The 23,646-nt window shown below is 31.1% G+C and overlaps 1 protein-coding gene across 1 annotated transcript in view; it reads right to left on the reverse strand.

The window, feature by feature from the left end:
* Window positions 1-23,445, reverse strand: part of LOC115878289 (venom allergen 5 2-like) — a 38,052-nt gene extending 14,607 nt beyond the window's left edge. The window contains exons 1-5 of the mRNA XM_030894745.1: window positions 23,236-23,445; window positions 13,214-13,302; window positions 13,016-13,137; window positions 11,253-11,337; window positions 3,702-3,871 (exon numbers count right to left, since the gene is read on the reverse strand). Coding sequence (XP_030750605.1) covers window positions 3,702-3,871; window positions 11,253-11,337; window positions 13,016-13,137; window positions 13,214-13,302; window positions 23,236-23,240 — 471 coding nt within the window. The 5' untranslated portion in view covers window positions 23,241-23,445. The remainder of the gene's footprint in view (window positions 1-3,701; window positions 3,872-11,252; window positions 11,338-13,015; window positions 13,138-13,213; window positions 13,303-23,235) is intronic.
* Window positions 23,446-23,646: the final 201 nt, after the last annotated feature.

Genomic DNA, 23,646 nt, shown 5'->3' on the forward strand with positions numbered 1-23,646 from the left:
TATTATGTCCAAACTCGAATAAAAAGATTGAGGAAATAGTTTGTTATTTCGTAAGTCTTGATTATAAGATTCTCAGAAACTTTAAAAATTTTGTTTTTGGTGGCCCGATATTGATATTTTTTTAACTAGTTTTTAGCTAAATTATTTGACTTTTTAGCCTATTTTTAAAAAAAACAATTGTTGATGTTTATATGACTCCTACTTGTAGAGGGCGCCACCTACATATTTTTTAACTGGTTTAAAGCGTAATAACTTTTCGTCCGTACCTGTATAAAACTACTGAGTAAAAAAATATACATTTATGATGTTTTCTACATAAAAAAGGTCTCTTGGTAAAAGTCGTTATGAGTAATGGTTCTCGAGATATTTGGAATCGAAATTATCAATACCTGTCATAATTGAACAATCATCATTTTTTCGAAGAAAAGTTTATGATTAACTTAAAAAGTTACCAAATTTATCATTTTAGTCAAATAACTATCTACTCAACATGTTTATTTTTTGTCATTTTTAGTCAATACTTCAATTATTTCCATTATATTTTCCATATATTGATATCCATTATATTTTCCATATTTCCATATCTTGAGAATGGTTGCGCCTAACGATTTTTACCAAAATACATTTTTTACGTAAAAAATCACGGAAATGTATATTTTTTCACTCAATAGCTTTATACAGGTACGGAAAAAAACTTATTACTATTCAAAAAAGTTAAAACACATGTAGGTATCGCCCTTTGGTATCGCCCCCTACAAATAGGAGTCATTGACATCAAAATCAAATTTCTCATGTCAAAAAACTCCCAGACACCTATTTTCATCCAAATATTGACATTAGTTCAGAAATTATTTGCAAAAAATCGAAATAAAAATGAAATTTTTGCACTCTCCGAAACGTATCTCCGAAACTAATCATTTTAGGACATATCCCAAGCAGCATTTGGACGTCGGGACAACGTTGTGTCACGCGACCAAACGTAGGGGCGCAACGTCGGGGCGCAACGTCGGTACAACCTCGTGCCAACCCTAGTCTGCACTAGTTTGGAGAATAATTTTTGGGTCGAAACGACGTTGGATACCGAGGTTGGCTAGAAGCCTAATTTAGTACAAACTGCAACGTTGTTTAAAATCCTAATTCACAGAAATACAAAACTAATATGGCGTCTAAGTCGCGTTTTTTCCTAAATTGGGATAATTATAGTAAAAATATTATTTTTATGATTTAGTTAGAGACATATGTCAGATGGCAGTGAAGGAAAATAAAACAAAAGTATTTAAGTGTGGAGGATGTTTGAAGATCATAATTATTGAAACACTTTAACCGACTCTGTAACTCGTTACCCAAGCAAAAAGTTAAACGCAAACAACTTTATTGATAAATGTATTGTTTCTACTTTGAAAAATACTAATGGGCCTTAAAATTAAAGAAGTTTTAAAAAAAAAATTTGAAGTTTTTTTTAGTAAAATGAGAATAATTTATTCGCAGTCGAAAAAATTGTTTCCGCGTGTTTTTTAGGGTCAAATATTTCAAGTTAATGTATTCAAAAAGCAGGAATTGCTATTTTAGGAAAATGGATGATGAAACATTTTCTTATTTAACAACATGGCGGCTTTCACTTTGTTGTTTTGGAGATTAAGATGGAGTAGTTCGAGTAGTCGCATACTGGACTAATAAAGTCGCAGTTCGGCCTTAACAGGTAGTATATTAGTCGCAAGATTGCCTAATTTAGTCATCTTAGAGTCTAGCTTGTGCCGCCCTCTATAATCTAAATAAACGAGGGAGTGGATAAACATCGGTAATATATGTCGATGTATATTTAAATTTAGTTTTATATGTACCTTTCTTATGTCCCATTTTAATTAAGTTTTTTTTTATAAAAACAAAAACAGCACTGAACTGTCTGACTGAACAGAACAATGAAGTGAAAATTTAAGATTTAAGGTTATGGTTCAATATAGTTGCAAAAGGTAGTGACTCGACGTCCTACCAACGTAAGAATAAGGAAATCTAAACAACGTTGGAATTAGTAAAACAGACGACGTTTGCATAACGTTGGAATAGGTCCTGAAACTGACGTCGGAAAACTCTATATTGTCCAACGTTGTAACTACGTTGTCCGAATCACCTAAAGATCACTTAAGCAAAAAAGGTTACAAGACAACGTTCATTCGACGTCGCAGAAACGTCGGCACAACGTTATAAAAACGTTTAAATTTATTTTAATACTCAAGGTAGGGAGCTAACTATTTTTTGTAACTAATCCAACGTTGTGTTTAGTAAACATGTGGTCGCAAGTCGTGAAAATGCTACTTGGGATGTACATTTATACGAACTTTTTTATTTATTTTTATCTGCAGAATATGCTGCCGAAATTTTCGGAATACAGCTCGGACCACCCTGTATACATGTGTTGATTAGGGTCCGAAGAAAAAACATCCTTTTAATGGTAAAATTGTTATTAATTGAAGGGGTGGCTCCAATAACCAGGGAGTTCCATTTTAATGCTCTAACTAAGCTCTAACTAAGGTCGCCATTTATGTACTGTTATATTGAAAGAACTGATTGTTGCAGGAAACGATCGGCCAATTTTTTTAAAGGGTAATTCACTAAAAATCTCATTTTCGAAAAAAAGTGGAGCTGCCTGGTTATTGCAGCCATCTCTTCAATAATTGTTATAGTCTTCTTCAAAAGCGATTATTTTCAACAAAATAAAAACAAATTCTATTGGGATGAACCAAAAAACAACCCAGTGAGCATTGTATTCCTTTAATGGAACTGTGACGTCGTTGTTACGTTACCAGGACGTCTTTGAGAACGTAACGTAACAGTTACGTCACAAGAACGCAACAACGACGTCACCTAGAACACATTTCAGTATTTTATCGTCGACCGAAAAGATTAAAATTTTCGATAGAATTAATTTCGGGAGACGATAATGCCATTTTATCGTCGTGTATAAAACAATATTTTTTCCATAGCAAGGTAAGTTTTAAAAAATATTCAGAAATTATTATTTCATGGAATTTATTACGAGTAGAAAAAATATTGTGCTGGGTTGGCGTTGGTTTCTATGTAATTTGACAAATAAATAAAGCTGTCTCTTTAGTTGTCAGCTCTTGTTGTCAGTTTTGAGTCAATATTTTTTAATCCTCTTTCGTGTCGATTGCTGATTGAATTGGAGCCAGAAATGGCTCAAAACGAAATAAGTAAATTACCAAAGATATTCAGGCTGAGGCGACAAACGCCATATCCATACTACTTCCATTTAAATCCCGAATAACTTATGAAAAGGAATACAAAAATTTCCAAAAATGGAAGCAATTAAAAAACGTGCGAGAAGAAATAAAGTTTTTAACCTATCCTCGCTGTTAAAGTATTATTTAATCTCTTGCGGTTAAAGTACTATTTTATCTACTATTTTGATAGATATAAGGCAATTTTAACAGCTGCTATGAAAAAAAAATATTAAGATGTCATTTTTCTGTTTATTTTTATTTAGTAGATAAATATTTTATTTTGCTCTTTTTTATTTCAGTGAATACCACGATAACAAATAAAAGAATATTGAGATAGGCTTTATAAAACCGTTTTTTTTTCACCGAATCGGATCGGCATTAGCGCACCCCTTCGATGAAAAAGGCAACGAGAAACGATTTTACAGCGCCGTAACTATGAAAAGGGTCGAAAAAATAAAATACCTGGGTGTAATGGCCGGTTTTGCCCCGGCCTATTCCTCCGAAATTAAAGAATTTGTATTCGTTGAACCATTTGTAGATTGCGTCCGGGAAATCTGAATCAATATCGGCGTAAGAAGAAGGCGGTTTCGTCGTCCACGTTGTCGCTATATTTTGACCGACTGGGAAACGTGCTGAAAAGGAAAATAAAGATTGTTTTTTATCCTGCGGTTTCGGAAAATTGGATATTGCTCGTAGACGTTTTGTTCAGATAAAACCAATACAACATAATAATAAAGCAATATAAATCTTCTTATTAATTTTATTCTTAATTATAAACGATTGTGTGCGAATAAAATGTACAAAAGAGACTTTAAAAACAGTAAAGTGCTTTTTATTCAAACGTCACAAAAGTATTAATTTTTGCGACGTGACTGAATAAAATAGCTATTTATGTAACGGTTTACGAAATCAATGTGTTTTAAGCAAGGGGCGCAAAATTGTCGACGACAATGCGTCGAGTTTTTAAAACACTCTTTTCGAAACGAATTTCATACAAGATTTTTTGTCTACTCTATATTATCTGAGTCATATATGTTCTTTAAATCTAGTTAGTATTGATTTTCCATCATAAGATGAGATCAACGATGAGATTTAAATTTAGTTGAGTAGTTAAAGTAGCTATTATTATTATTATTATTATTATATAATTGTAAGCAGCTTGGCTGTTGGCTCAAGCGAATAGCCAATATCTGTACAGTTCAAAATTTGTACCTGTATAAATATTGTAGTAGCACAATATTATAGTCTGTGAAACGAATAACTTTAAATTTGACAGTTCACGCGGGCTTTCCTTGTGTTAATTTTATTAGGTTAGCAACGTGCTGCCATGCTGACGCAATGCCGTCTCTAATAGAACAGCCTCGGAGCGAGATTTATTACGTCACGCTAGTTAGATACTACGGATTAATAAATATGTTGTAGAATACATCGAAAACATAATTATTCCTCCTATTTTTGGTTTGTATTTTAAAAATGATATAGTTTACATGAAATATCTACATATATAAAATGCTAATGTTTATCTGTGTCGTCCCTACAGAAGTAACGACTTGCTCTAGAAAGTTGCTTTTTTACTAAAAGATAGCTAATTGGCTCTTCTAAAAACTGTCGTCGCCGGATTTTTTGTTTTTCATTTATTTAAAAAAAATAAAAAGTATTTTTTTCTTGATGTCGTGGCGGATGCGCCAGGCTTCAACTAGTACATAATATACTATATTATATACTATACTATAATGTTAGCCGAAACGTTTTTTTTAACCGAAAAAAAAATATACATATTCTACAACATATTTATTAATCCGTAGTATCTAACTCGCGTGACGCCATAAATCTCGCTCCGGGGCTGTTCTATTAGAGACGGCATTGGTCTGATATTTAGAAATGTCAAAAGCTGATGACATTTTACTTTTGATAATTATGACATTTCGTGTTGATTTTTGTAAGAAGAGGAAGAACTGTCACTTGTTTTATTATTTTCCTTTTCTATTTCACGAAAGTAAAAAGAGTTACCTATCTGATTCGTTCAGGAACTCAATTTAAAGAATATCAGTAACTTTTTTGATAGAGGGATTTTATATTTGCCATGTTGGTAAAAATTAACGGTCAAAATTCAAAGTTATTCATTTTATAGACTATAGTAGCTTTTCTCCAAATCATTAAAATAGCTATTTATGTAACAAGTTGCGAAATAAATGTGTTTTAAGGACGGGACGCAAAATTGTGGCCAATGCTTTGTACGCGTCGGGTCGACTGCTTAAAACAGGCTTCTCACAACGAATTTCATACAAGATTTTTTGGGAAAGCGGATAATTTGAGATTTTCATGCTATTTATTATTTATTTATTTTTAAACATTTTTTTAAATGTTCGGTAATCGGTTTCTAAGGCATTGTTTATGTATTTTTTAATGACAAAGTTCTGTCAGGTTCAAACGTCGCCGTCGCCGTATTTCCTACAAAGTTTTGTGAAAAAATGAGTGATAATGACGAGTCTTTGGATATTCAACAAGCTGCTGAAACTGCGCTATCTACGTTAGTGCCCGAGAAGTCGAAAACCTTATACGAGACCACCTACAACAACTTTGAAACCTTGGTCAAAGAAAAACATGTTGTGAATTTCACAGAAAAGGTATTGCTAACCTATTTCCTGAAGTTAACCACTACTTTAAAGCCGCCAACTCTGTTTAAGTTGTGTTTGCTTTTTGATTCATGTCAACAAATGCCTTGGTCAATTTTTAAGATCAAAATGAACCTGCCACAAAACATTTTGCAATTTTTTCAATTATCGTTACTTTTCGATGTTTTTCTTCATGACATACGTGACACCAAGTACCTATAAATACATATTTTTGAGGGCTGCTAGATCTCGATAAAAGAAACATATTTTCTCTTTGCCGTTTTTCAAATAAGTCAAATTTTTTTTAATTCCAATTATTTGGATCATTTCCAAAAAAAAAATATTTTTTTCTTAGATTTTAAGAACCACTGGATCTTTCCTGGGTTTTCTTTTTTATAAATTTAACCTACTACCTGTGTTGCCATATTATCAAAAAATTATGTTTTTAACTAAAAATTAAACAAAATTCCAGAGAATTTTTGCAAAGAATTCTAAATTATAATTTTTTTTTGCCGAAAAAATCTCATAATCGTGTTTCTGGGATCGAAATATACTACCCCTAAAAATATTTGCACTTATTTAAGACTCACCCTGTACAGGGTGGGTCAAATTCGACGCTTTTAAATGGAAACACTCTTTTCTATAGGAGATAGACAAAAACTAATATCGGTGTCTGGAGCTCAATTTTTGTCAAAAACATGATGGTGAAAACCGCATATCGATATCTGTTACCGTTTCGGAGTTACAGGGTATTTTTAAAAAATATGCATTTTTAACAAATCGCTGTAACTTTTTTGCTATGGAAAACTTTAATATTTTTATGGAAACATTTCCAAAGCACCTTTTTACGTAGAATTTAATGGTTTAAGAATAATTTTTTTAAATTAATAATTTAAGAATTATCAACAGAAAATTTGATTTGTTATATGGGACACCCTGTATATTTTAATTTATTGAAAGGAATTTAAAATTACCTTTCCAAAATATAACACACTTGATATTTTGCACGATTCTCTTCGAGATATAGAGTATATAGAAATTCGCCCGCTTTAAATAAGTAGGCTTTGAACGGCATCGGCTGTAATGCAAAAATTCTAGCTGTGAGCATCAATTAAAACGAAAATAATATTTTGCTATGAGAGATGCAGAATTTTCTAACAATTTAAAATATATTTAACCAACATCAACACATTTAAACTATATCTAATAACAATAAAAATAAATAGCAAACCAAGACATGAGATTTTGCTACAGGTGTTCGACATATCAACCGTCTTCTGTTACGGGGCAGTTTTTGAACATTTCTCGCGGAATTCATTAGCTCAGTGGGGGTGAAAAATACCCACTCATAACTGCTAAGTATTTCTAATTCTTTTCTCGATTATACGGAAGAATAAGGAACCTTTATTCTTTCGCAAATATATTCATAGGATTAGATCCATGGGCACTAAGTCAGGCGGCCTCGACGGCCAACGGCTGGAATCATGGTTAGCTGTTCAATTATTCTTGAAATTGGCTGCAAAAAATTGCTGATAACTTCAGCGATCAGAGGTTGTGCATCGTCTTGCTGGAAAAATATGTTTTCGAATTCCAATAAGGGCATATCATCAATAAGGGGTCCTAAGCCTACTAGTTAAAAGTGGCGAACTTCTAAAAATTCTGTATTTCGAAGGGGATTATAACAAAATATCAAGTGTGCTATAATTTTGGTAAGTTAATTTTAAATTATTTTCAGTTAATTAAAAATATAGAGGGCGTCCCAAATAAAAAATCAATTTTTCTGTTGAATTATTCTGTTAAATTATTAATTTTAAAAAAATTCTACTTAAACCATTAAATTCTACGTTAAAAGGTGCTTTGGAAATGTTTTCATAGAAATACAAAATTTTCCATAGTAAAAAAGTTACAGCGATTTGTTAAAAATGCACATTTTTGAAAAACACCCCGTAACTTCGAAACGGTAACAGATATTGATGAGCGGTTTTCACCATCATGTTTTTGATAAAAATTGAGCTCCAGACACCGATATTAGTTTTCGTCTATCTCCAATAGAAAAGGGTGTTTCCATTTAAAAGCGTCGAATTTGACCCACCCTGTACACAGTAAATGATCAACTAATTAGTAAATAGTTACCAAAATCAAATAAAACCAACACAATTATAGTGATAACTACAAAGACAAACACACGTTTATCGACCCGTGAGTATTTTAACGTAAATGTTAAACAAAACCATTGAAAATAATAATAATGTTATAACGCAAATTGAGCAAATAAATATGTCCGTTTATAATTATTATTACACATGGCTTTTTAAACCTAATACATACATTAAATTTATATTATTTATTATAATATCTAATATTGTATGTGGAGGTGTAGTATTATAATATCAACTTATCCATTATTTTTTAATGTAATGAATATCATATTATCGTGGAATTATTACATTTCCTGTGAGATTTTGATATTTTTTTTTTCTAATCTTACTACCTAAAAAATTAACTGGACTCGCCACACAAACCTTTAATAAAATTATTATTGGAGGGCTATATTTTTCACTGGCATGGAAACAAATAATTTCGACAATAAAAAAATAATTAGCAAATATAAACATAAAAACAAATAAAATTTTCTTTAAATGGTAGCGAGCAGGTGGCAGATATTTAATTATGATTCTTATACTAATTTGTCTGGAGAACATCGACACATGTTTCATGATCTATTATCGTATTTAATTTTTATTTCAAATACCTAAGCTAGCAGTACCGAATTATATTGTCAATACTTATTATGTTAAATTAAATTAGCGCTATTTTTTGTTGTTAGTTTCTCTAACTGAACTCTTTACAGTAAAACATTTCGTTCTAAATAATACCAGGTGAATAACTGCTCAGGAAAGTTCCAATGAAAATCGATGATAATTTTGGTGAGGTCAAGCCCTAGACGTCATTTGCTTGAAATCTTTATTTTTTAATGGCGCTTACTAACTGTTGGCCTTGAGGTTGTCCCAGAAATAAGTGCAAATATTTTAACTGGAAGTATATTTTGACCCCAGAAACACGCCTATGAGGTTTTTTTTTGCAAAAAAAATGTTGAAAATTTTATATTTTTCTTGACATTTTCCGGGAAATTGTAAAAAACTTTTTAGTGCCACTTGTTTATTCATCTGAGGCGTCGAATAAGCTGAAAACCCTTGTGAAAACCCCAATGAGGTTATGAGGGGGGGGAGGCGACATAAGCTATCGAGAAATGTACCCAGTTACGCCATATTGGTACTGGCAATTCTGACAGTTCAGTTTTTGAGGTTAAGTGCGTTGCTGCGAGTGTTTTTTTAATTTTCCAAGACTATTTTTGTGTTTTTATTTGAATATTTGGACTTTCCGAACATGTCTTCATGTGCTGTAAGTAGTTGTTGCAGTCGACAACGTGTAGAGAGGAAGAAATCCACTGAAATTGCATTTCACAGGTAAGTGTAAACATAATACAGGACCTGATTAAATTATTTTCGTATTTTCCATTTAACTAGTTTTATATATTACTGCATATTATAAACTGCGTTTATTAATTAAATATTAAGTGTTTCTATATTGACAAAGTGTTTAGTTATTTAATACTTTGTTAGAGGCAATTCAGCAATTAAAACATGCCTCGACTTCTATTCTTGTAAAAAAAAATTCTTAACAATATCTGTTATTTTTACTACATATATTTTTTTTGACAGGAAAGAGTATTTTGCTAGGCCAAATTTAAAAGTTTTGTTTTAACTACGGTTTATTTTTCTATTTTTACACTAAGATTTTGTACTTAAACATTTATTTACATTCCTTTTTAGCATCTGCTAGCATATACTATGTACAAACTTTATATAGTATAGCTTTAATTTTTAGATAAATATTACAAAATCAATAAAGTAAATTTACTTTTTGCAGATAAAGTCTTAACGACTTATATTTATTGATAAACATTTATTATTTTAATAAAATTTTATATCAGAACATTTTAAATTTAGTACGTAGTATATAAATTTTGCTCTCTTTAGAAAATTTTTATCAAATAAATATTATATTAAATCTGATTTTTAGGTTTCAAAAATCTCATCCGTCGAGAAGCATGGGTGAAGTTTTTGAACAGGAGAAACTGGCAACCTACATCAGGTAGTGTTCTATGCTCGAAACATTTTTCTGATAGCTGTTTTGACAGAAAATCTCAATAAAATATCTCAAATAAATAATCATTTCCTAAGATTTCTAAATTTTAATGATTATCAAAATGTTAATTATGGTAAATCAGTAATCATGTTTAATTATTTTCCGCTTTTTTTCTATTTTTTTTTTAAAAATGTTAAGGTTATTATTGTTAGATACATCAATAAAAACAAGGCAATTAGTTTAAGACATACTAGCAACAAAACAGTGTTATTTAGTGAGCAATAAAATTTAATTTATTTAATGTGTATTATTTTTTTGTGTTTCCTCTCTAAATGTACATAGTATATAGTCATTAAAACTAATCTTGTAATTTATATTTTTGAAAAAATTGTAGGTTTTTTATAGTGATTTTGATTAATTAATTTTTTATTTAAAATAGTTGAGGTCGTTATATTGTGTAAAATAAAATTTTTCAAAAAATTTCTGTAATCCGGCCCTGCTAATGCCGCCATATTGGTGCTGGCTTAAACCACGCCTAGTGTTACCATTTTTCGCAAGCACTTTAAAGGCTCATAGCGTCTCCTTGTATATAACCTCATTGGAAAACCCCTTCATAGCCGACTATCGCCAGCGGTTCTCAAAATGTTGTTATTTTTTTTTTAATTTTTAAAGCTAAATAACTCGGTTACTTTCAATTTATTTTAAAAATGGTAAAGGGAAAAGATATCTCTTTTGGTCAGATCTACCACCCCTTAAAATATCTGCACTTATTTCTGGGACACCCTGTATAATCAGTTCAGCCGTTTCTAAGTTATAATTGGTGTAAATGTAACTAACCCAATTTTGTTTTATTTATTTAGATTATAATCTCATCATCAACAACAAATTATTAACCAGTTACCCCAGAAAAACAAAGCTATGTAGGTACGCCACTGGGATAAAACGTCAAACGATATAGTGTCCCTTTAACAAGCATAAATTATATCGAATTTCTTCCGGTCTTCAACGATATAATGCGCTTCCCGATAATGCTGAATGCATAACGATTGCAATAAAAAATAAAAACTTTTCTGTTTATACGTTTACTAATTTAGTTTAAATAAAATATGCCTTGACCGGCCATTATACCACTAATGGGCACGGCGATCGACCCGAAATACTCCATTAAAATATGTCAATGGCGAATCTATTATTCATAGGAGGGAGGAGGGTGTGAGGAGGAATGGAAAATGCACTAAAAGGTACTTACAGTTGTGCCGACCCTTGTCGTGCCTCTCCGAATGACAGGACGATGCCCACCATTGCGCCCGATTCGCCAATTCATCGTCCCATTTCTGTGGAAAAAAAAATTAAAAAATTATATTCATAAATATGTTATTATATTGTGTTTATTTAATTAACTTTATTTTTAACGATTTCATTCTGCTGAAAATTGTAATAGAATTAACTTAATTTTTTTATTTCTAAATCATAAGATCCTAATTAATAAACTGCAGCACTATGGGTTCAGAGGAACATCTCTCGAATGGTTTAAATCGTATCTGAGCAACAGAAGTCAACTTGTGAGGGTAGATACCACGTTGTCTTCTAGCAAGCCAATAGAATGTGGAGTACCTCAAGGCTCAGTATTAGGCCCTATTTTCTTTCTTCTTTTTATTAACGACATTGCTAACATTAACATCAGTGGTAAAATATGTCTTTTTGCGGACTACACTAGCTTCACTTGGAGCAACAAGGACGTCACGGCACTTCATAGGATTATATCAAATGACTTAATCACATCAAAAAATCTCACATTAAATCTTGGTGCGATTCGAACCTCCTCGAGTCTCAACATTTCTAAAACAACAGCTTTGTCGTATAAAAACTCGCTGCAGCCTTTTGTACTTAACAATACCACCATTGACGTCGTAAAATCTGTAAAATTCTTAGGGTTTGTTGTAGACAATTCTCTAAAATGGGACATGCATATCGATGCTTTGTCGGAAAAATTAAGCTCTGCCTATTTTGCATTAAGATCTGTTTCTAAGGAGCTTAACTTGTCAGTGGCTAGAACTGTTTATTATGCACTTTTTGAGTCGCACCTCAGGTATGCTCTTCCATTCTGGGGTACGTGATGTGCGACTCAATTTGACAGCTCCAGAAGGGAGCTGTTCGATATTCACTGGGACTGAACAGCAGAACTCATTGCCAGGACTGTTTTAAAAAATTTAAAATATTAACTCTTCCCTCCTTATTTATTTTTGAATCCGTTTGCCTAATACGTAAGCATGTTTCAGCTTCTCAAGAAAGGCCATCTCACACTTATCCACTCAGGAACGCGGAGCAAGATCTTTATCTACCTACACAACGCTCAGAGTTAGTTAAAAATTCAATATTATACAACTCGAAAAGAATGTGCCATTTGAAATCAAATCCATAACATAATTTTCTTCATTTAGCAAAGTTTACTAGACAAGGCTTTCTACGCCGTAAATGACTTATATTTTGATAATCAAATTTGATCTTGTAAAGACTGGTCTAATATTTGCTATTACTATATTTACTATAAACTTACTAAATATTTTTGAATCCTATTTTTATTTTTTTATTCTTTGACATTGTAAATATTTATAAATGTTTATTTTAAACAAGACTGACAATGTAATTTTTATACTTGCTTTTGTATTCTCTTTTGTTTGTTCAGAGGACCTTTGACTACAAATTGTTTACCTTTGACTACAAATTGTAAATTTTTTTGACAATAAAAGCATTTATTTTATTTTATAATTAGCAAAACATTTTTGATTGATAATTTGCTTTATCATCAGTTACAATCACACAGTATTGTCTATATTGTATTAAATTGTGGTATTACCTCTGTGTATTAATTAAAAAAAAAACATTAAAATTGTTTTTCAACGATATAGCATATTCTGGTGGTTTTCGGTTTCTTCAGTTGAATCATGTGTACAAATAAAAATTATTCAAATAGTATTAATACAAAAAGTATTCAAATAGATAATTACATACCATTTCCATCATATTTGAAGCTGGTGGTTGTCCACCAATTTGTCCTAACGCTACTGATTGTCTCATTGTGTTATGTCTTTCCAAAATGACCTTCTTTTCTTCTAGTGTTACACCATTTGCTCCTATTAGTGAAAAAAATCTTATGTGACTCGAACAAACCCATTTAAAGAGTATTTTATGAAAAATAAATATACTTACTTAAGATAGTTCGCTGACATGCCCTGCATGTTGCTAGGAATGAAAAGCTTAGAACGGCAGCAATGAAATAGTCTGAACTGGAAGAACACCTGAAATTATAAAAAAAAATATTTTAGCTTAATATATTTAGGTACATTTTTGTATTCACTTTTATTGGTGTTTATGTTTGATTGTGTATAACCTCTGTAATTAATGAAATAAGTTACATTGCATATTGGTATTATTCACTTTTAAACAATAAAAAATAACTTCGTAGAGGTGTATCTTATCTTAATAAAAATATAAAATTATTGAATTTAGAATTAATTTATTGTTTGTTTATAGGTTTGTAGTTTATGTAGGAAAGTTTGATTTCAGAAAAGGCTAATATCGACTCTGAAGTTCAGCACAGAATTACCAGCGCCTCAAGAGCATTCTGGAAATTAAAAGACAGGGTTCTTTACAATCACGACTTGAGCACAAAAACGAAAAATCCTGCTTAAAATGGGCTGGTCACGTATGCAGGATGCAAGAAAACCGCCCACCAAAATCTCTTCTTTACGGTGAGCTTGTAGACGATAATAGGAAACCGGGTGGACGACTAAAAAGGATATTTCCCAGGAAAACTTAAACGAGATAACCATGCAGAATAAGTGGGAAGAAGCAGTGCACAATAGTGGAGAAACAATGGAGGAGAATAGTTGTTAATTCAGATAACAGAGACAACCAAAAAGTAAAAAGGCAACAAAGCAATGAGATTTTTGAATGCCCGGAGTGCAGTAGAGAGATGGCATCACGTATCAAACTTTTCAGTCACAGAAAAGCTCAAGAAAGAAAACGCCTTGCGTGACCATCTTCTGATGCGTGTCACATACTCGTCAGCGAGTAATGACAGTAAATTTGTGTAGGCTTATATAACAATTTGTAAAATAGAGCATTCTATAATGGAAAAAAACACACCTTTATTTTTAATAGAACAAGATATCATCAGATAAATAAAATTGATATAAGAATAGTGTTGCAAAAGACAAGAATTCTTGTCTAGAAAATATATATAAATTTCTTGTATTGTCTTGAAATTCAAGACAAGAAATTTTCAAAGTCTTGTCATGCAGATTTCTTGAATGGCAAAGTCTTGTCTTGTCTTGCAAGAGTCTTGAAATTTCTTGTCTTGAAAAATTTTACATTCTAACAAAAAGGTAATAATATTTCTATATTTTATTTCCTAGTAAGCCTCGTATACAAAATGTAGTACGGAAAAATGAACAACAACTATGCTAATTTTAGCAAAAAAATTCTTAACGGACCGCAAACAAACTACGTCAACTCGCCCGTTTGACGAAACAGGAGCCATTACCAAATAAAAGCTGTTAATTCTTGTTGGTTTATTATGTTCTATTTTGATTACCCGTTTGTTACTTTTATTTTTTATGGTATTTATTTTATTTTTTTATTATGGAAGATTGGTTGGAAAAGTTTGGACACAGGGTGTACGGAAAGTCATGCTAGAGTGCACTATTTGCGCTATTTGATACTACTTTTTGTTCGCGGGGCAATTTCGTGCATGACAAGTAGTACCAAATAGCGCAAATAGCGTGCTCCACGAACCCACCATTAGTTTCAACTACCGTTAGTTTCTTTTTATAATACCTTTATACCAATATAATTTTGTGTATAATACCAATTACCAATATACGGTTTGTTGTCTCGACTTCATTTTATTTCAACTCTAAAACACTGGCTTTGATAGAAAAAAAATGAACACTGGTCAATATTAATGCCGGGTTTATACAACATTTGCATAAGTCGTAATCATAATCACAGTCTCAATCATCGTCATAACCACAATGCAATTTTAATGTGCGTTTATAGAACATTTTCATAATCATTTTTTTACATCAGTGAAGTTGGGTATCATAATTAAAGGCTAAGTTCATGGTAGATGTCAACAGGTTTATAAGAAGTGGATAGTTTAACTTTTATGATTATGACTATGATTGTGATTACGACTATGTAAAAGTTGTATAAACCCGTCATAACTTAAGCAAAAACCTAATTATCACTTAAAAAAATGTATCATTTCTAACTTTCAAGAAATCTTGAATTCAAGAAATCTTTCAAGACTTGAAATTTCTTGCATATTAAAGTCTTGTCTTGAAATTCAAGACAAGAAATTTTGAAAGTCTTGTCTTGAATTTCTTGCAAGAGTCTTGGTCTTACAAGACTTTTTCAAGACTCTTGTGCAACACTATATAAGAAAGAGTTAAAATTTTTGAATAACAGAAAGTCAGAATTACTTTGTCAAAAAATGTTGCTAAAAAGACAAAAAAAGATTTAAACAACGATGCCTTAAAAATAATTATACGCACAAGGTGGTTCCTCTAACGGATAAATCTACAAGTATCATATTTTAGTCCGTTAATAATAGTAACGTATTGTAATCAAGGGCTGGTGTTTTTTAAATAGAGATAAATATTTAAATCTATTTTTTAACTTTTAAACATTCTGTTTCTAAACCTGAATACTTTGTCCCCATTTCTTTTTTCACTCCTGGCAGCCCGTACTAAATTTAAAGCTGCTTTAAATCAATTGCCATCTAGAACAAAAAACGTGACAATGATGGATGGTTTTTAAAAAAGCCGAATTCCGTAACAGGTCCGTTTATTCCGGAATTAAGTAAATCTTTGGACCTAATTACCTGTCGAGTGATTTTGAATGTTTTTTGGGGTGACATTTTAGCCCTGGACGCAAATTAAGGTAATGAATAGCCCTGATAATATTACGTTTCTGTAATATAAATATTTTTATCCTAGGAATACCTAGGAATGCTTTTAATATTCTCAAAATATAATTTTCCTAATGCATATTTGTATTATTCGTCACTAAAAATCTGCATAAGCAAATTTGTTTTCATTACTGCTATACCAAATTTAAATAAACGCAGTTAATATTCTAAATACCAAGAGGAAATTAAAAGACAAGAATAAAAACTTTATAATCAACTAGGTAATATGTTTACTTTTTGAAAATTATAACAGAAATAATGCCTACTAAATAAATTTGCAAAAGTAAAGAAATAGTTATTTTTTATACAAGACGATAAAATGGTATTTTATCGTCGACCGAAAAGATTAATTTCGGGAGACGATAATGCAATTTTATCGTCGTTTTTATACACGACGATAAAATTGCATTATCGTTATTTTTTTCCATAGCGAGTTACATTTTAAAAAATATTCAGAAATTATTATTTCAAGGAATTTATTAAGAGTAGAAAAAATATTTTGCTGGGTTGGCGTTGGTTTCTATGTAATTTGACAAATAAATAAAACTGTCTCTTTAGTTGTCAGTTTTGAGTCAATATTTTTTAATTCTTTTTCGTGTCGATTGCTGATTGAATTGGAGGCTCAAATGGCTCAAAACGAAATAAGTAAATTACCAACAGATATTCAGGCTGAGGCGACAAAAGCCATATCCAAACTACTTCCATTTAAATCCCAAATAACTTATGAAAAGGAATACAAAAATTTTCAAAAGTGGAAGCAATTAAAAAACGTGCGAGAAGAAATAAAGTTTTTAACCTATCCTCGCTTGTGGTTAAATTACTATTTTATCTACTATTTTTGATGATATAAGGCAATTTAATAGTTGCTATAGAAAAAAATTATAAATTACTGAAATATTGTTAACTATGATTAATGTGAAAATTATCTCAGTGGTATTTATAAAAATAAATAACTAATAAAGAATTATAATTTAAACGTCAATATTTAACATTTGATAGTTTTTTTTTATTATTCTTAGGCGCGGTCTCTTCAGTTATAAATAAATAACTTTTATCTAACAAATAACCATCTAAAAGATAAACAATCTAGAGCCTGATATCTATAGGATATAACATTTGGGTATTTTCATACAAAATAATCCAATAGATAACAATTTGGAGGACGGCCGCCTACGGACCGGTAGACACTCCGTAGAGAAAGTGTTGCCAATATAAGATATCTGAAATTGAGATGGTTAAATATGAAAAGTCGATACAACAGACAGAGACAGAAACCCGGAATTTCAAATGGTTAGATTAAAAAGTGAGGTTATTGTTCAGTTGTCAAAAAATCGTCAAAATGAAAATAAAAACAATAAAATTCAACTAAAATATATTTTGTGTTCAACTCCAACTAGTCCTATTATGGTATAGGCTATTTACATTTACCTTTATGGAAAAAGGGAAAGATAATTCAATTTCAGCACTGGTGGTGGTGCAATAGATCTCTTGATGGAATGCGATTTATAAGAAATTATAACAAGAAAAAATAATCTGTAAGTAATTTATAGTTTAATTACATGATATTACTGTTATATTTATTATATTAACATTTTAGTACAATTGATAATAGAAAATATGGAAGAAGCTGGTGAAGTGCAAGCAGAGATTTATAAACAAATCCTAAAACCACCATCTGGTAAGTTATTAATATTGAAAATTAAAAATAGCATAAGACTGTTAGTAATAACAAATTAATTGTTCTAGGGCTTCTCATAGTAAAGAAATAGGTAGGATAGCATGAATGATAGTAATTAAGGTGAGTTTTTATTTTATAAAATAGATAAATGCACTTATACTTTTGTCTTAATAATAATAAATGAATAGTACCTATAATAATTGTTACATTTACACATTATATGCACAAATTATTTAATAAAAAAAATTAAATAAAAACAATTTTGTCATATTACTTTTATTTTTAAGAACTCAAAGTGATGGAACTTCAAAAAATAAAGGAAAAATCTTGTCTAAACAAAGTTGAACTAACTGGAATTCAAAGGACCACAATACAGATGTTTTAGCAAGGTTTAGCTAGAGAGTTACTTAAAAAACAGCATGGAGAAGAGATGTACCGTATGATCGAAAAAAACGGCGTCAGCAATGGCTATGAAATAAAGATTGCTGTCATTTCATATGTAAATTTATATGGGAAATATCATCGATCATCATTTCCCAGCCAACTGGACGCCGTTTTGTTTTCGATCATACGGTATAAGGTACATAGTGCAAAAAATTAAACTAAAATTGTAACACAAAAGAAATAAAAGCAAATGTGAGTTGAATAACTGGTTTTATAAGGTTCCTGTTATAATATTAATAAATTAAGATATGCGAATTGAAAATGAAATAAATATGTAGTTTGATTTAAAAAGTTTTATTTATTTTTTACCTACTTTAGAGCTTTATTAAAAACTAGTTAAAGCCTAGCGCATCCGCCACGACATCAGGAAAAAAAAATACTTTTTATTTTTTTTAATTAAATGAAAAACAAAAAATCCGGCGACGACAGTTTTTAGACGAGCCAATTAACTATCTTTTAGTAAAAAAAGCAACTTTCTAGAGCAAGTCGTTACTTCAGTAGAGACGACACAGATAAACATTAGCATTTTATATAATATGTAGTAATGGTTTATAATTGAAAGGAATTAAATAAAATAATTTATAAATTACTGTTTTATCACTATTATCCTAACTTAATGCATTCTCTTCGTTCTGATGATCTAACAGAACAGGGACTCTCTTTATTTTGTAACAGTCCTTACAAAGTCCGGCACTAGCAACAATCGTTTTTTGCACCATTTCAATGTGTTTATGGGTGTTTATACTCCATACGATTATAGCCTACATACTCAGAATAGGTAAGTCTTTTCCAAATAATCTAAAATCGAATTTATTGGAATAAACGAAATCTTCAATAATAACAATGTCTTGGTTATGTTAAGCAATTTTGTCAAATATCAAATAAAATCAATTCTCCTCATGCCTTTGTTAAAGTATCATTTAATCTACCCTTGTGGTTAAAGTACTATTTATCTACTATTTTTATTGACATAAGGCAATTTTGGGAGTTAAGCTATAGAAAAAATTTATAAATTAGATGAAATATTATTATCTATGATTAATGTGAAAATTTTCTGCAATGGTATTTATAAAAATTTAAACGTTAATATTTAACATTTGATAGTTTTTTTATTATTCTTAAAGTTGATGTAATAAAGAATTAACTGCAAATACTAATGAGAATTAATAAAATAAAAGAAATTAAATATGTATGCACATGAAAGAGTCAAATAGATATAACGTTTAGGTTCAGTTAGATAAATTTACTTTTAACAGCACTTTAAGCTGTTGTAATAATACCCCAGCTGCTTTGTTAGATAGATTATTAATGTATTTGTACAGCGCAAAACATTTTAGCAGATAAACGGCTTGGCAACCCGAGTTCAACAACCACAATGCAACTCTTAACCTAGGTGCATTATACGGAGGACTAAAAAATGACTTTGAGATCTTATCGCAAATATGCATTATTCAATACGCTACATAAGCAAGCTATGCTGTAAACTGTATACTTTGCTGAATCACTTGGATTTTTCTGTCTATTCTTATTAATTTAGTTATTTTATTTTATTATACGTTTTTTTTTAATTTCCAAATTTTTGTATAATTTTTTTGATTATTTAGTTATACAGGGCGTCCCAGAAATAAATGCAAATATTTTAACTGGTAGTATAGTTGAACTCCAAAAACACGCCTATGACGTGAACTCCAAAAACACGCCTATGACGTTTTTTCGCGAAATTTTTTTTTTGAAAATTCGAAATTTTTTGAAAATTTTTTTGGAAATGTTTTTAGTTTTTATTTAAAAAACATAATTTCTTGATAATATGACAACATAGGTAGTAGATTAAATTTACAAGAAAGAAAATCCAGAAAAGATCCAGTGGTTCTCAAAATTTAAGCAAAAAATCATTTTTGGAAATTTTGTAAAATAACTCCGTTATTTTGGACTTATTTGAAAAACGACAAAGAGAAAATATTTTTATCGAGATCTACCACCCCTTAAAATATTTGCACTTATTTCTGGGACACTCTGTATAGTAAGAAATTTTTAAACATGATATATGTGTATATATCTTCGAAATGGACTATAATTATAATCTATACATTAATATTCAAGTTGACAGTTTTTTTCGTCAATTTGTCGAAGGGAAATACTGCCATCACAGGAAGTTAAATATTTGGGAATAACCCTGGACAGTAAACTTGGAACAGACATATTAAGAACATTACCAGCAAAGCCACAAAAACTTTTATGATATGCAGAAAACTGGCAGGAAATAGGTGGGGCTGTGCCCCTAACATTTTGCGCTGGCTGTATACCATGATAGTAAGACCCATGATTACCTATGGAGCAGTTGTTGGTACACAAAACTAGAGCATCACAGCGCCAATGAGAACATGTCCAACAGCAGCAATGGAGGTCATTCTAGACCTAACACCACTGCACATTGTCGTCGGTAGTTATGTCAATGCGACAATGATTAGAGTGGTCATTGACGGAAACAGTACTGAGAGAATTTTTAGGTCAGATGCTTGGAACACCCTCAAAAAGAAAATTCCACTTCTCCAACTCCCAGTGGATGACATACCAAGAATTTACAACTTTGAGAAACACGTAACTGTAGTATTGAGTAATAAATAGGATTGGGAAGGAAGAAACGTTTGCTCAGCATGTAAAAGACCATACCATAACATGGTATATTGATGCTTTCAAAACCAAAGCAGGGACAGGGATAGGAGTATTTGGGCCGAAAACTAAATACTCCGAACCATTGGACACCTACCCCAGCATCCTTGAGGCAGAAATTTACGCTATCGAAGTTGATCAAAGAATGCCTAGAGAAGCTCAACAAATTAGGCGAAGAAAATAAAATCCTCCTCCTACTCTAGCTCCATGATCTAGCTAGAAAAGGAGCGAACACACCACTAACTGGTCCAGAACCGTTCTGTTTTCCAAGCGGGAACCAACTGAAAGCGGAACTGAAGAATCTGGAAGACTCCATGTGGAACCTGGAATGGATGTCCTCCAAGGGTCTAAGACACTCGACAACAATTTCAGAACTTACTACCGAGAAAATCAAAGGTTTTCCTTGATTTAGGTAAAAACAATCTTCGGATTGTCACGGTGTTTCTAACAGGATACTGAACTCCTCAACGAATATCTCAGTAGGCTAAAGCTGAGAAACAACTGCGGATGCCTATTCTGTGGGGAAAATGGGGAAACACCAGAACACCTTATCACTGAGTGCGCCGAGACGACGGCGACGACCGTTCGTGCCATGAACTTTGGCACGGCTGATATCGAGCATGGAGAGCTGACCTCCGTCTCAGATACTGTTTTTTGTTAAAGCCCTGAGACTGTCTGATGAGTTATAACTATTTATAACTCAAGAAAGGGGAACACACAATAGATCTGTAAGAACACACACGGATCATCGTATCAACGGATAACGGATGCATGAAAATCAAGCTTAAGCCCGCAGGTATCGCACTAATATCTTTGAAAACCTTGTACAATTTTTGAAATCGAAAAAGGTAGGAGATTAATTTTATAAACTTTTATTTCCCATTAGAAATCACTTTAAAAATTAAAGACCGCCAATGTTAACGAAACCAGAGAATCTTGTTTGAATAACATTAGCATGTATTAACTATTGGCCAGACCGATCACTGCCGGCTGGCCGTTCAAATTATTCTATCGACATTGGTTTAGATTTAGCGGAGGTCCAATATAAATTAATTAATTCCGTTTTATTTTTAGATGCAAATGTAAACCGTAATATTCGGTTGATATTTTTTTTTAAATTAAAACCGTATTGTATTTTACACTTGGAATACACTAGATTAATTAAAAATTAATATTCTGAATTAATTTATGAAATATTTCCATACAATTATTTTGATTCTTTTTTATTGGAAATTCAGAGATTTAAATGGTAATGTTACATTTGTTATAAAAACGAGATATTTGTTTCAGTAAACAAAATTAAACAGGGATTAAAAATAATTAATATAATATGTAATTATATTAATTGTGTAAATCTAAATAATTAAAATAAACTCGGGTTAGTTACACCATTTGTAACTCAAGAATTTTAATGATATTTACTATTAAATATAAAAGTTTTAATTAATAAAATTAATTAAATGGAAAATATTATTATACAGGGTGAGTCTTAAATAAGTGCCGATATTTTTAGGGTTAGTATATTTCGACCCCAGAAACACGTCTATAGTTGTTACTAACATATGTTTTTACTACAGGCTGTAAAAAATAGAAAATGCTATTCTCTGTTAGCTGACCATGCTTTATTTTATAATATTAATTAAAAAATATTTATCTTAGAAATTAAAATGAAAAATATATTTTCAAAATACAAGTAATTGGTTACTACTTTGAGAAAAAATAAAGAAGATAAAGAAAAATAACATATAAAATTATCACTACTAGTGAAGAAATTAACAAAAAATATATTTTAAAAATATGTACAGGGTGGGTCAAATTCGACGCTTTTAAATGGAAACACCCTTTTCTATAGGAGATAGGCGAAAACTAATATTGGTGTCTGGAGCTCAATTTTCATCAAAAACATGATGGTGAAAACCGCACATCAATATTTGTTACCGTTTCGGAGTTACGGGGTGTTTTTCAAAAATGTGCATTTTTAACAAATCGCTGTAACTTTTTTGCTATGGAAAATTTTGTATTTCTATAAAAACATTTCCAAAGCACATTTTTACGTAGAATTTAATGGTTTAAGTATAATTTTTTTAAAATTAATAATTTAAGAGTTATCAACAGAAAATTTGATTTTTTATATGGGACACCGATATGCTGTTTTCACCATCATGTTCTTGACAAAAATTAAACTCCAGACACCGATATTAGTTTTTGTCTATTTCCTATAGAAAAGTACCATCTAAAAATTGAAAACTAAAAGAAAGGTTGCCCTACGTTGTGAGCTGACCATGCCCTATTTTTCGTCATTTCAGCTGACCAAGCTTTTGTTTCCTCATTAATTAAGAATTTGATGAATTATTTAGTTTACTTTGAAAAAAAAATCTAGAAATTAACAACAATATATTTTAGAACCTTTTATTGAAAAAGAGTTAAATAAAGATAAAAATTATATATAAAAATATCGCTACTCACCTCATTATAGCGAAGAAAATTCAATTAATAAAATCACCAATAAAAGCAGTATCTCTTCGAAAACCAAAGAAAGCAACGAAACCACCCGAATCACCTTCACGCGCAAGATTAAACGCGGAAACGTTCGATGAATGAAAAGAAGCCGAACGCAAAAAAATCGCTGCCGCCAATCTGTCTGGTACCCAGGTACTCTCGCGGCAGCTGCCTCGATATCTGATTATATATAGCGCGGAATTAGCGAACTTGATTGTCAAGGACAGTTTCCGAGATCTTGCTCGCTGGTGGTGTGGCCGAACGAGATGCAGATCGACAATCGGGCCCAGAAATGTCATAGACCTTCCGTACTACCAACGTCGTTACTTGCTTTAACTAGTGACTTACGCTAACTAGTACTTACCAATCCTGGGTACA

Source organism: Sitophilus oryzae, unplaced genomic scaffold (genome assembly GCF_002938485.1).
Source record: "Sitophilus oryzae breed Bouriz unplaced genomic scaffold, Soryzae_2.0 scaffold_1507_pilon_pilon, whole genome shotgun sequence".
NCBI lineage: Eukaryota > Metazoa > Arthropoda > Insecta > Coleoptera > Curculionidae > Sitophilus > Sitophilus oryzae.